At 31.2% G+C, this 15,794-nt stretch overlaps 1 protein-coding gene across 1 annotated transcript; it reads left to right on the top strand.

Moving 5' to 3' along the window:
• LOC109357498 (metal tolerance protein 10-like) lies at window positions 5,054–10,727 on the top strand. Its single transcript, XM_019601490.1, has 7 exons — window positions 5,054–5,269; window positions 7,590–7,702; window positions 8,076–8,321; window positions 8,899–8,979; window positions 9,188–9,418; window positions 10,050–10,454; window positions 10,636–10,727. The coding sequence occupies exons 1-6, from the start codon at window positions 5,113–5,115 to the stop codon at window positions 10,392–10,394; spliced, it is 1,173 nt and encodes a 390-aa protein (XP_019457035.1). The 5' UTR covers window positions 5,054–5,112; the 3' UTR covers window positions 10,395–10,454; window positions 10,636–10,727.

Raw genomic sequence — 15,794 nt, 5'->3', positions numbered from 1 at the left:
GTTTGAAGTAACATGATTCAACAATGTGTCCTTCTTTTCTATAGTAGGTGCAGACCTTAGTAGAACCATTTCTTGAGGTTGTTGGCCTATTTTTCTTGTTGAATCTCCATTTGTTCGTCTTGTTTGTGTAATTCATTCTGGTCATTGAGGGCTTCATGCCTTGGCTTTGTTCATTGAAATTGAGTAGCATCCTTGATTCACTACTACTTATTCTTGTAACTTATCCTTCAGCTTGGGCTACAAGATAGAATACCTTATTGATGGAGGGTAGAGGCTCCATCAATAAAATTTGAGATCTTGTGATTTGATAAATGTCACTTAGCTCTTTTAGGAAGCATACGATATACTCAGCTTCTTTGTAGTTCTTTACATTTTACATCAGGTCACATCCACATTGCACTTCACATTTGCAATGAGGTGTTGGCCTCAGGGATTCCAACTCATCCCATAGAGTTTTCAAAGCAGTGAAATATTCACTTATGTCTCTTTCACCTCGCCTTATTGAGTGAATTTCTTGTAAGAGATCAGAGAATCTAAAGTAGTCCTTTTTGGCGAACCTTTCTTTCAAGTCTTGCCACAAATCATGAGCATTATCTATGTAAATTATGCTTTGGACAATTTGAGGGAAAATGGACCTTGTAATCCAAGAAACAACCATGTTGTTGCATCTTTCATAAATGTCATACCCAAGATCATTAAGCTTTGGGACAACAATGAAGTCATCAACAAATTTGATCTTATTCTTGGATGAAAGAGCTCTTCTCATAGCTTTGCTCCAATAATGGTAATTCATTCCTTCAAGAGGTTGGGATACAAGAACTGCCCCTAGACTTTCTCTAGGGTGTAGATAGTAGAGGCTAGAGAGATTTTGAGAATCACCTCTTAAAAGTAATGCTCCTTGATTTTTTGATTCATTGTTAGCCATTTGGAGTTGCTTTGTAGAAGATGATGAATTTGTTGGCTGCAAGGATGTCGAGAAAGAACACGACAATACCTCTAAAAGAGTTTTGGTATTTTCGTGAAGAAGAAGAGTATAGGTGGAAGATTTCTTGATTGCTAGCTCTTGATACCATATAACGAATTTCAATGAATAATACATCTTCTTCTTTCTTATTAACAATGGAAGCCAACGGCTTAATATATATACAAGACTTTGGATAACCAGATCCTAACTAACTAACTAACCATATAATCGATTATTAACTGAATAATCGATTATCGAATATAAAACTGAATTTGGATTACTAGATGCTAACTAGCTAACATAACCAACCAGATAATCTATTATCAAATGAATAATCGATTATCGAATACAAAAAGAAACATATCAACAGAACCTAACAAATCTCCCATCAAAGAAGATAATAGATTAACTAATTGAAGAATTGATTATCTTATATTGGACTTTGAGATTTCAGCAACAATGAAAGTCTGCATAGCAACATAATCTGCAATAATAATCCTCGTTTGTGAAGTTTAGGGTGAAGAGTTTTGAGAATGAAAATGATAATAACAAATATGTTTTGAGGAAATGAAAATTGTTTTTTGAAAATAAAATATGAAATAGAAATAGAAAAAAATCTGGAAAGCATATATCAACCATGTTCTTTAAAATTTATTTTTTTTAAAAAATAAAAATAATAATTTGCATAATGGTGGATGAATGTAAATAGTCATTTTTTTCTTCATAGTCATTTCGACCGTGACTATTGTTCTTTAAAATTATTGTTATTTAAAATAAAAAATGACACATGATGGAGGAAGTGTCACTATGATTCAGCTCATATCATTTGAATATTTGTGATCTGTCATGTTTGTTTTTTAAATTATTTAAAACACACCTAATCAATCAAACATTTTATAGTTTATACCAAAGATCTAAATAGTATTGATTTTTTATTTTGTCAAGGAATACATAAGATAAAAGTAATATAAATTATTTCAAACACAGAAAAATTAAAATAATAAATAATAAAACAAATTTAGCAATTAATCAAGATATCATCTCAATATGGACAGACAAAGCTCTAATCCCTTCCCCGATTCATAATTAACTGTAGGGCTTCAGAAATATATTGACACCTTGCTTTTAAAGATTAGGCATAAAAATATTTTTTTGTGTTTTGTCCACAAAATGCAGTAACCAATTCATTTTTTTGGAAGAGGACAAAAACACCCATCTTCACTTACTGATCTATTGGAGTCGCTCATAGGAGTAAGACTCCTCTCCATTTAATGGAGAGACAAGTTATATTTTGTAGTGTATTTTTAAGGCCAAAATTGTAATTCTAATAAAAAGTAAAGGTTATAAATGTCATTGTTTTTTGAGTTTTTAATGTATTTTTCCACTACTTACCTCTTCACAAATGGAGAGGAGTCAAAGACTGGAGTCATGATTCCATGGACCTAGGTACCCTTTACACCTATTTGTTTTTTAGTCATATATGTGTGATTTTTACTGTTTTTGGAAATAATGTCTACTGTATGTTTTGATTTATATTTTAGTTTTTGGGAGTGTTTTTTATCTTTTAAGCTGGTTTAATGCTTCCATGCATTCATCATGTTATGCGCACTTTTTTGTCGAAGATCCGTAGGAGAAAATAGATGTTCCCATTGTCTTTCAAATAATGAGGTCACAACTACGTTTCTAGGGAAAATGGATAAAACTTTCTTTATGCCCTCTTATACGTAGGGTTTCATATGTAGGAGAAAATAGATGGTACATAAATAAATGCACAATCAACACACATAAAGTTGTTAAGTGGAAGCACGTCTTTTATTTTATAATGAATGTCATTTCATGTGCTATAAGTTTTAATTGGTCAGAAAAATATTTAAAAATTTAATTTTAATTTAAATATTTTCTCAACCAATTAGAAATTCGTGACATATGGAGGGACATTCGTTATGGGACAACGGACGTGCACCCATGTGATGTAAGGTTCATGTAGATGGATAAAGATACTTGTCTCATTTTTGTATCCAATGAAAAATATCACTTAATAAAAAGTAAAATTTTAAAAACACAAATTAATATTTTTATATTACTTAGACTATATTGATTATTGACAAAAAAGATGTATACACCGACAGTGTAAGAGTTATTTACACTGTCACTTCATTATCTACCCTTCATTTTCATTTATGTTTGACTTTTCACAAAAAGTAATTCAAATGAAGGGTGGATGATGCGTTGATTGTGTATAATTCTTTACACTGTCTGTACATCAATATTACACTCTTGATTAATTATAGACATGATGACATAGTGATTTTGAGTATATGTTCCCATGTAGAGATCTAGTTGGATAATGAAAATAAATGTGTGAGATAATAATTGGTTTCAGGAGTTTAACTCATCTCTAGTAATGAAGAGGTCATTACTAAAATATGTGGCTGAAATTTTTTTAAACATTATTTTTTTTATTTTTTATTCAAAAACAATATGAAATCATGACCATTATAAAGTTTTTTATGCCATATTCGAAATCCTATTTAGCATTGGACTCTTCGATACTGAAGATGATCCCTTCTTAGTTTTAGATGGTATAAATGATTATGTTGGCCATTGATACAATTTTTTAGAAACAAATGATTATTTCCTTGATCCATCCATGTATCACATATTTTTAGGGGAAACGTGATTTTTGGTAAAGTGTTGAAATATCTAATGGTTCAAGATCTATTTTATAAATATGTGTGAATTCTATGTGAAATTACTTTTTGCCTTTTTATACATTAATGTGATTTCAGAAGTGTCACCATGTACTATTACTAAAATATTCTTATTCTTTTCATGGAATTTCTTTTAGATAACAAAATGATTTAAATGTCCTTATTTCTTTTAAAATTACCATATACCCATAGTTGGGTAAAAATCATTTATTGACTTTCTATATTTCCTCTGATTAAGTAAAAATTATTCAGTGGCTCAATAAAATCATGAAACTTAGCTGGGTAAAAATAACTTTTTTGACTTTATAGAATAATATAAATATTATATTATCTTTGTTTTCCTTTTCCTTTCTTTTTTCCAAACTTATAACTTTGTTCTCTTAAAGAAAACTTATTGTTAGAGTTGGTACTGCATATGTCTAATATTTGTGAATTTAAGAAAACTTCAAAAATTATTTTTTAGGACTACCGTGAGTTTGAAAAATAAGTGGTAGATGGATATGAACATTTGCTCCTAAAAAATTAAGTAATGTGATTTAATTTGAATTTTTTTCACCAACCCATACAAATTTAGGTGATCGACTAAAAATAACAAATAAATAAAATTATAACAAAAAAATCAAATAAGATTTATTTAGTAAAAAAGTTATTTTATAGAGGTTTAAAGATAATTCTTATAATACTCTTTAACTGATAAATAATAAAAATGTATATGATAAAAATAATGTATAACATATTGGAAAATTTAAAACTTAAAGCAATGTTATGTTATTAATAGCATACCAATTATCAAACGGGTCAGGTACTGATATAATGATATAACAGTTCAATCGGTAGTTCATTAATTAAATTGTATACCGCTAAAATTAGATATGCATATATAATATATTAACATGTTGAAAAACCAATAAAAAAATTAATAATTTTTTATTTACATTAAAAAGTTAATTTTAAATAAAAAATGATGGGTATGACCGATATGATTCACTTGAAAACCAGCTGACATAACCGATTTCGATTAATATGATTGCATGATTTATATAATTTTAGGTTAAGTTTACGGACCAACACGAATCAATTTTTACACTACTAACTTAAAGTACCGAAAAACAATTTCTTATTATTTAATATTTATTCCCTAAAGAGTGTGGTTATTATCATATAATAATTCGTTAACAACTAACAATACTTTTTGTTATGAACTATGCCTAGCCAAAACAAAAAAAAATAAAAAAAAATAGGAATTCGATGCTTAGAATAGAAAAAATCTACGAATATGGTTAAAACAAGTGCCACGTGTCATAGTTTAAAGTGACACGCACGCACACTTTCCCTTCCTTGATTTACGTGATTCCCTATAAATAGGAATGACTGTTGTTTCCACTTTGAACAAATCGAAGCAAAGCCAAAACTGAAAACCCAATCATATTTCTGAACATGGATTCTGGTTGTGGAGGTGACGGTGGCGCCACCGTGGAAAACAGCGTCGGAAGGGAAGAGTGGAAACTTGACATGAAGGAATTTCAACAGCCATGTCGAACTCAGCATGATCATAATCATCAGCTTTCTTTTCCTTTCCGTCTTCGCAAACACAGTGAGCCTTTCATTCTCTAGATATTTTTCTATTTTATTCTCTTCTATGAATAGAGGAATGAGCCATCATGCAGATAAGGTTAGATATCTTTTTATCAGAAGATCACGAGTTTAAATACTCTGTGAATAGTCTCTCTCCTTTCGTAGTATGATCAAATATAATGACAAAGATCATATATACCATCTTGTACACCGTCGCATCCAAAGATAATGAAACAAAAATAGTAATAATAATGAATGTTTTAATAATGGGATATGAATGGGGTATATGTGATCATCATCCATGAAGACTAGGATCTGCTTCTTTTCTTTAGTGTTAATTTTTTTTTCCACACGAAGTTTGTTTTTTCCAATGAAACTTCATTACAAGTTCTTCATGCATATACCATTTTTCTTCTATGAAAACATAGTTGAGTATCGATCTGGGTCCAGTTTAGTCTCACATATGCTCATATATGCCTAAGTGGGAATTCTATGAGTATTTGATAAACTACATGTTCATATATAGATAGATACAGGAGAACACCGAGTTAATTAACTTCATGTAAATAGATCCCCTCTTTATATAGAAATTAGAAATCAGCACATACCTAATTTCTACGTTTGGTTTAACGTGTTGAGTTGAATTATGTAAACCCATCACGCCATTCTATGTCTTATCCACTTTTTGTTCTCATGAATTTATAAAGTATTAGTTCTTGCGTATGGGGTTGTTTTGTTTATTTGTGGTGACGAGTGTAACGGGTGAGCTATTTTAGTTTTTGCCATAATGGTATTTGTTTTTGTTTGTTGTCTATTATATTCTTGATGGAACTTTGTATAAAGGGTGATCTATTTTATCATAGTTGTTGTATGCCATGTTAGTGCTACTTTATTATCACTCAGTATCACCTGCTCAATCCATGAGAGAAAAAGATGTATGGAAGAAGAGTTTTTAAATATTATACTAATTTCTATTGGTGTAATTTAATTTTGTTTTATCAAAAAGTAGATGATGATCCATATATATTTATAATGATCATGCCTTTTTATATTTTAATCTAGTTTCTATTCCTGAATATCCTCCACCAACCACCACTCATATCATATAAATATAATATAGTGCTTCTCGCTTGAATCTAATGTTCTTGATAAGGTACATAAGTGACTCGTACTTGCTTTTTAAGATCTTTATTTGATACCTTTCAATTTCTTTCCTTATCTGTTAAAAAATATCATCAACTTTTAGTTCTTAAAAAAAGTTGACGGTGTAAATTTACTTGTCACATAATGTTTAGGATTTGAAATATCCTTATTGTAAGGGATTGGCTGTTTGAATTTTTTTACACTGATGGTTATTAAGAGGAATATGGGGAAGATAATCACCATTAAAAGTTTCAGCATTGGAATTAGGTAAGAGCTAGAAGCTTATTATAGAAGACAGCCAATGTACTAGTCTCATTCCTAGGAATAGGGATTATCTGAGACTCTTAAGTAGTAGATAGTCCAATACCAAATAAAGATAGTAACATGTAACAAAAAAATTCAACTATTATGATTTTAAATTATTTTTCAATTAAAAATAAAAAAATATTACATTTCTCCTCCTATTTCCAATATTGGAGAGTAGTTGTACTACTCCATTCCTAGTGAGATATAGGAAATGTGGATGTTCTCAGTCTTAGCTTCATAAGCCAATAGACTCCAGTAGGATATCTGTGTTAAGCCAACTTTTGGTTTGTCATATTATCAATCTCTTGACATACTTTTTCAGCTAATGGATTTAATATGTAATCACCAACGTTGTAAGTATTTTTTACACTGTCCGTACATCCAATATTTATACGTTAACTATCATTGATTTGTAGACAAAAGTAATATGAATAAATGATGAGCGATATACTGAATGAACGTGCATAAATATTAAATTAATTTTGCATTCTAATAGTGAACTTAATTTTTCACACATGGATCACAATAATTTACTCCTCAGCTTTTTACCTTTACCCAAATGATTTGAGGACCCATATTGCATTTGCTTTATCTCCTTAACATATATGCTTCACTTAGCACACTTTACATCCTTGTTCAATAACATTTGCTAAACTAACATACATGTTAAGGCCCAGTATACAGAACCTGAGCATGGAATTGGAGTTTCTCTAAGATTGCTTATTCAACATGTTTAGTAATTTAAATGCGTGGCTTCCTAAGTCTAGTTTCTTTAGTGGTTTGGTTTCTTCTTAGGAAATTAAATGATTTGCATGTGCCTTTACCTTATGTTTACCCTAAAATTCCAATGTCTTATGTTTATTTATACATGTCCAAAAATTTTGTTTCAGGGAAGCAACGCAAGGTAGCAGAATATTACAAGAAACAGGAGAGGCTCCTTGAAGATTTTACTGAGATGGAGACTATGACTGAAACTGGTTTTTTACCTGGAAGTCTCACTGAGGTTCATTGTTCTATCTCCTTGATTTATTTACCTATAATTTCTCAAAGATCAAGCTACATTAACCTTAAATCGGTGTTGATTATATTATCATCGACAAGGCGTTAATCTAGTGGTGTAAGACCTTGTTAGCTCCCCAGGATGACCATAAGGTTAATGGTTCAATTCCTAGGAGTGCACTCCGAAAGGGATAAGTTCTTGTCTATAGGGTGAGGGGATATCCTTAGTAGTACCAAAAAAATTGGCCTTGATTACATTATTATTATTGAAATTTCCAATCAAACTTGATAATTTCAGTTCAAACATATGCTGATGAATATTTCAATTAAACCCATAAAGGGAATTGTACTAAATAAAAGTGCATCATGCTTCTCAGGATGAAATGAAGCAACTAGCAAAGAGTGAAAGGATGGCAGTTTATGTGTCAAATGCATGCAACTTGGTGCTGTTTGGCGCAAAAGTTTTCGCCTCGATTGAGAGCAGATCACTAGCAGTTATAGCCTCAACTCTGGATTCTCTCTTGGATCTCTTGTCAGGGTTCATATTGTGGTTTACTGCTCATGCCATGAAAACCCCTAACCAATATTACTATCCAATTGGAAAGAAACGCATGCAACCAGTGGTAAGTCTTAATTTAAACAGTAAGGTTACTAAGTGCAAAATAGATTTTGTAAATGCAATTTATCAATTGTACAAAAAAAGCTGCATATCAATAGAGTGGTCATTAAACTCTGAAATCAACTTTTAAGCTTGTAGTAGTTTATGATCTTAGATCACAAAAATGAATTAACTCACCCTGAGTTCAAGTAAACTCTAATAAAATCGATAAGGCCTTGATTCTATTAACTAGTTTAAGAACCATATATACATTGATCTGGCTTCAAAATATAATTTTTTGATGATGTTTTTCTGTAGTTAGGTAGAATTTCCCTATGCGCTATAATATAACATGCAATCTTTAAAGCTAATTTATGATCTCTATATCATTCTTGTTGTTTTATAAGCTACAGAAGTTTTTGACTCAGTCATATTATATTTGGGTCTAAATTTTGGGTTATATTTGTACTCTATTACTTTACTTTATTATTTGTTTGTCCTTAAACTCATAGTGAAAATGAAAGTAGTTGGTTACTTCAGATATTTTCAAAATAACCTTTGCATGGTTAGTTAGATGCATACTGATCTGGCTTCCTATGCAGGGTATCATAGTTTTTGCTTCAGTGATGGCAACCTTGGGGCTGCAGATTTTGATTGAGTCCGGCAGGGAAATTATTTCCAAGGTAATTGACATAAATTTTTTGTTTCTCTTATTTGTTAAAATGACCCCAAAAATTTGATTCAACTCTTATTTATTATTGATTCTCACTCCATTCATTCATGTGAGGTGTAGCAGACTAGCGGTGTTATATTTTCTTAGATTTTTTTTGCAATTTTCACCATCATGAGTGATACTTCTTTTTAATTTCTCACACATCATGCTTCTTGTAGTCCAAGCCTGAAGTGGATCCAGTAAAGGTGAACTGGATGATAGGGATTATGGTGTCTGTGACTGTAGTGAAGTTCATTCTTATGGTCTATTGTCGAAGATTCAAAAATGAAATTATCAGAGCTTATGCACAAGATCACTTGTTTGATGTCATTACTAATTCAATTGGATTAGCTGCTGCTGTTCTAGCTGTCAAGTTTGTCTGGTGGATTGATCCAACAGGAGCTATTATTGTAAGTTCATCACTACCTCTTAGTCTTTTAAATTATTATTATGGTCATTGTGGTTACTATAATTGTGGCTAATAGGACCAGTATGATGTGAATTTTTGTATGATTAAAATAATATTTTATGAATTTGATATGGTTCAAATGCAATCTGATGCGGTTACGTTGCACTCGATGTGACTGCGATGTGATGCTATTATATGGCAGCATTACGTGATACATTTAATGTTAAATATTGCTACCACTTATACCATACTTGTTTCACATATTCCAACAATATAATTCTAACCAAAATCATATGAAGGGGAGAGAGATAAACATATATATGTTAATAAAAGTTTACACATCTTTACTAAATCTCATGTAATATTTATACAATGTTAGTATAAATATTAATACGCAGTCACTACATCACCTACCATTCATTTGTATCACTTTTCTTGAATAGTCAATATCGATTAATCATAAATGGTGGATGATACATTAATAGTGTATAAAACTCATGCATGGTTAATACATTCACTTCTCTCTCATCTTTTAATAAACATACATGTTTAAGATCTCCTCAAATGCACATGCTATAATATACCGTTTCTTGTTATTTTGAACTAACATCTTGATTGATCTACTAATGCAGATTGCACTGTATACAATTAATACATGGGCAAGGACAGTCATTGAAAATGTATCATCGCTGATTGGAAGAACAGCCCCACCAGATTATTTGGCTAAGCTAACTTACCTTATATGGAATCATCATGAACAGATTAAGCACATTGATACAGTTAGAGCATACACCTTTGGTGCATATTACTTTGTGGAAGTTGACATTGTCTTACCAGAGGACATGCTTGTCAATGAAGCACACAACATTGGTGAGACACTCCAAGTGAAACTAGAGCAACTCCCTGAAGTTGAAAGGGCTTTTGTGCACATAGATTTTGAGTTCACTCATAGGCCTGAACATAAGACCATGGTATGATGACTATGAAGAATGATTGTGGTAATGGGGTGGTGGCTAACTAGCATTTTGCATAACAAGGACTTATGTTTATAGACAAAGTTCACATGTATCGAACAATGTCTCATTCTCTGTCCCGGACCAATCACATATTGTCACTTCAACAAAAGAAATTTAAAAAAAAAAAAAGTAAGTAACATTCTGATTGGTCTAAAACTGAAAATAGAATATCATTCGAAACAGGTGATCTCTGTTATTCTGTTTATCTTTGGTATTTCTACTTTTATTTTGCTTGTTGATGTTTGTTGTTGCTGATTACTGGGATTATATTATATGATCTATGTTTATATGATTGAAGATTGAAGATTTTTATCAAAAACTAAATTTTTAGTCTATCGAAGTTTGAATAACCCCGCTTGGTGATTTTCATAACAAGATGGATCGAATCTTGTTTCTAGAGATTTGGTAAAACTCTCCCAATCTATGAAGGTAACACTACAAAATGAATATTTAAACCAACTCAAGTCCTCGCCTTTCATATAGGAGATAAGGCGAAGACGTTAGTATGGGGAACTTGATAAAGTTGAAGGAACTATTTAGCTTGACATAGCCAGTCAAGGGTTTAGATCCATCAAAGGGGGTGAGCTGGAGTTTTGGTGGCTCTCAATTGGGGGTTTTGTGTTGGCATGTATGTGAAAACTGGTATTACGTATGAGTTATGTGGGCTGAAGAAGGGATACAAGATATTGGTTATAGTTTGGGAAAAAGGCTGGCGATGTAGGTTGGTTAGGTATAGTGGGTATGATATTTGTGGGATTAGGGTTTCAGATGTTAGAGGGACCTGGTTGGGCAGATGGTTTTTCTGGTCGTTCTGATGGTTGAGGGGGTGGGTCAATCATTAGACTGACGAGTTTGTTAGTGATAGTGTAAAGTGCATCAGCAATGGCTTCATGTGTGGAATCCTATTGTTTTTGGTATTCTTTCAATTTGTATGCAAATAGTTGCAACAAAGAATCATCTACATCCTTAGTAGCTGAATTAGGAGGCGTGAAACAATAATAAAAGCATCAAAATGATAGGAAACCAGATCAAACACATCAATTAAATGTGAAGAAACTAAAATTTTGGATCCAATATTTTATTAATTAAGTTGCAGCAATAGTAGCACTCTTAAATATAGCACTCTTAAATATAAGCAACTAGCAAATTAGGATAATCATTACTATTCTTGGGCTAAAACATATAAGACCCGAATTGACATAATTCAACTTAACTAAAATTAAAAAATTAAAAGTCTTCATCAAATTCAGCAAGTCAAGTGGGCATTTGCCTTCTCCTCTTAAACCTTAAGGAGTCTTCCAACTCTTCATTATTAATTGGGCTGCTATTAGAGCACACCAACCATTTCTAATCCTAACCCCTACAAGCAAAGGTCATCATGAAACATAATACATTACAAAAAGAATTTAATATGGGTAAACTAACTGTGTAACTGTTTTTTACATTGTCAACACATCATTCATATTTTAGTCATTATCAATAGTCAAACAAAAGTAATCTAAATCAACCAGAAATAATGTATTATTAGTGTAAAAAACTTTATACTAATAGTGCACATATATTAAACTCGTACAAAAATGTTATTTTATATTTTATCTAAATGCATCAACAATTGACCATCTTGCAGTCCTAATTTTTGTATTCATACCCATCAAATTAATTTATTTGACTTTATTTTACTACACTGAATTTACATTTTATTATCACTGAAGTATTAACTTATAGATGCCGTAGCATATGTATGACCTTGTTTAATTATACTGTTATAGACTTATAGACATTAGTAATATTTTTGGAATTTGGAAAACATCTACTTTTATTCAAATGCTATAAAATTTCCTTTGAAAGTAGAAATGTATAAATATTATTTTGTTTAAAATATTTTGATGTTAAAATTACATAAAATTAGAACCCTTTTATAAGTTATGGGGTCAACTTTTTATTTAACGCACAAGACCCATAAAATATTAGGACCACACTTATTAGTCTTGTTTTGTCAGCTCAGGTTTTAATTATTTTTAAGTTAGAATTCTAAGACGATTGTAATAGAAAGCATTTTGGTGAAGTTTTATATGAGATGAGAGAAGGAATGAGAAAGAAAAAGGGACATGAAAGTTTAGATTCATCCATGTATGCAAAATTGAAAGTATTTTTTAATATCAAAAGTAATGTCTGAACATAAGTTACAGGTTGACTGGAGTAGACACTTATAGCAATTAACAAGTTGTACATATCATCTCTATTGTCTAAGTAAACCGATAAAATATTAATTATATGATTCTTTAAAATAGTAAATTAATTTTGGTTTAAAATTGATGATGTGAGAAAATAATAGTTATTTGGGTCAAATGCCAATAGGGAAAATCTTATATTAGCATTTAGTTATAAAAAAATTGTACTACCAAGAACATTTTTGTTGGGTGATTTATCATTTGTTTGCATAAGCTTCAACTTTTCATCTCTTGCAATTCATGCAAAACATAAACAACAACTTTTCTCCCCTTTTGGCATGATAAAAAGCAATGTGATGTATGAAAGCTTATTGTCAGAATTGTATTTTATATGATAGTTAATTAATTATTGTCTGCTCTTAATCAATTAATACTATTGATATGACAAAATACATTGCAGATTACATGCTATTTGCAGAATGTTTATGTAACTTGATATCTGTTAGTTTTATACACTTGTTTAATACAGATTATGCACACTAAGATCAATGCAACAGATTTAAGACAATTAAGCATTCATTCATTCATTCATTGATCAAACGATTATAAGAATATGATAGCAAGTACATGATTCAAATGAAAGTATAAAAATACAATTATAGCATGTCATGTGTATATAATTCAAATTCAAAGCACAAAACAATCTAACAAGTTTACAATTACAACGCAACGACCAAAACACCATAGACTATAACTCCTAAAACATAAGCCAACTAGGACACACTAGTCGCCCTAAGCTAGACCATAACTCCTAAAACATAACTCAGAATCGGACTCATCATCATATTTCTCCTTTTGATTTCTTGAATATGATTTTGTCACTTTGAATGAGATTTCTTTGACATTCTCCTCCATTTCCTCATTGATTGTCAAACGTCTTAATTCTATCTCGTGTTCTTGAAGTTTTTCAAATAATGTTATGAGCGTTCCAAGTCCTTTGACTCCACGATGGCATTCACCTTGGGTTGCCATTTCCTGTCAAGATATTTCAACACTTTATTTGTTAGTTCATGTTTGGCAAATAATTTATCTAATGCAATGAGATGATTAATAATATGAATAAATTGCTTTTGAAAATCAGAAATAGACTCATGTGGAAACATGCGAAATAACTCATACTCATGCATCAATGTATTCAATCTAGATCGTTTGACCTCACTAGTGCCTTCATGGGTTACTTGTAAAGTGTCTCACATATCCTTGGCACTATTGCACTAAGAAATCCTAAAGAATTCATCGTATGAGAGTGTGGAGGTTATAATATTTTTTGCTTTCAAATCAAGTTGCACTTTTGTCTTTTCCTCGTTGGTCAGGAGACTTCTTGATTTTTCTTCGGTTTCTCCTTCCACCATGTATAGTGGAACAAAAGGTCCATATTCTACGGCATCCCAAATATCTATATCAATGGCCTCAATAAAAATCCTCATATGAATTTTCCAGTAGGTGTAACCCTCTCTACTAAAATTCGGAGGGCGGTTGATGGATGCGCCATCGCCGCTAAAGGATTAGAAGAGCCCATAGTAAAAGTGCCTACGATCAATGATATAAGTGGTTAAACTAGTACGATCGTACTAGCTCTAATACTACTTGTTGGGTGATTTATCATTGGCTTGCGGAAGCCTTAACTTTTCCTCTCTTGCAACTCCTACAAAACATAAACAACAAAATGCTAAAATTGAGGGGCAACAAGAGGAAGAAATGCACATCAACTTACAACAAGAAAATTGCAAAACATAATTGATTATCATCAAGCAGATCCAACAAAGAGTTGTCAGATCCAACAAAGAGTTGTCAGATCCAACAAGTATTTGTCATCATGAAAAATGGGAATATTGAAGATGCAAGCATACATGAATGAGCAAATTATGTATACAAGCATGCATCACATAGATTTCTATGAAGACAAAGGTTAATGAAAGACAGAGTTTGATAAAGACAAAGATCGATAACAATGATTATATATCAAGGACAAGCTTGAAGGGATGAATAAATCAACAAACAACAAAGTCAAGACTCAAGATTCATACAAGATAAAACATTCAAGAAGATCTAGAGGCTAAGTATTTTTATATCCTTATTAGGTCTTAAGATGTTTGCTTAGAAAGAGTCTAAGCTAGGATGAACCCTAATGGAAGTCTCACAAGCTAAAATCAATCATAACTAAAATGAGACTTACATGCAATCATACATGATTTACATCACATGCATACATACATGATCATATGATTTTGGACGCATTTAAAAAGAGTTTTAAATCATACATCATTCAAAATCATGCATCATACTTTTAAAAATCATGTAGGAAATTCATATCATATTGAAATATCTTTTTGTAAAATCAATAATCGATTAAAAGATATTTTAATCGATTAAGAATTGAATTCTTGGGAATCCGTTAATCGATAAGTATGAGTTTAATCGATTAATGGTTGTTACAATTTCTAGTTTCTAGTATTTTAAAGATTCGTTAATAGATTAAATTTAGTGATAGTCGATTAACTGCAGCTGAGAACAAAATTATATATAAACCCAAGTTTTTCATATTGCTTCATAATATAGATAAACATATTTTCATAGAGTTAGAACACATACACGAAAAAACTGATTTTTCACATTGTTTTGAAAATCATTGCTCTTTCACTTTCATATCTTTAGAGAGATTTTCAAAGTATTCTTTTGAAAAAGAGAAAAAGTAGAATCTTTAGAAAGATCGCTAAAGAGCTTCATAGTCAAATCTTTTGTAAAAAGAAACATTGCATCTCACGTTTTCTATATTCAAATTGTGAGATTTGTGGAGAGGTTCTTAGATTCTAGAAGAGTGATTATTCTGCATATTTTAGATGCATCAATAACTTCAAAGATTTTAGACAAGACAATAACACATTCTCTTGGTGTGTCTAGTATCACCGTTGAAAGAGAATTGTTTTGGGAAAACTCTAGCTACATTTAGGTTAGTGTCTTCACGAGAGCAAGATGTCTTGGTTCGAGCGAAACAGAGGTTGGGGCTAGAGTCTCGAAAGATGTGAGTATTCGAGTAAGCAAGCTGAGTAGTCAAACAAGTGTGAGAGGCTCATCGGTTCCAAGAAAGGAGCGTCTTGTGTCTTATATTGGAAGGTTGTTTGTAAACAGA

Source organism: Lupinus angustifolius, chromosome LG09 (genome assembly GCF_001865875.1).
Source record: "Lupinus angustifolius cultivar Tanjil chromosome LG09, LupAngTanjil_v1.0, whole genome shotgun sequence".
In the NCBI taxonomy this organism is placed as follows: Eukaryota; Viridiplantae; Streptophyta; class Magnoliopsida; order Fabales; family Fabaceae; genus Lupinus; species Lupinus angustifolius.
Note: the sequence above shows the minus strand (reverse complement) of the source record. Positions and strands in the feature narration are given on the sequence as shown.

Bases quoted from the DNA above. Each gene is read 5' to 3' on its own strand.
- LOC109357498 (XM_019601490.1), top strand. From the start codon at position 5,113: ATGGATTCTGGTTGTGGAGGTGACGGTGGCGCCACCGTGGAAAACAGC. The intron at 8,322-8,898 runs GTAAGTCTTAAT...CTTCCTATGCAG, and splicing joins AGAAACGCATGCAACCAGTG to GGTATCATAGTTTTTGCTTC. The intron at 8,980-9,187 runs GTAATTGACATA...TGCTTCTTGTAG, and splicing joins GCAGGGAAATTATTTCCAAG to TCCAAGCCTGAAGTGGATCC.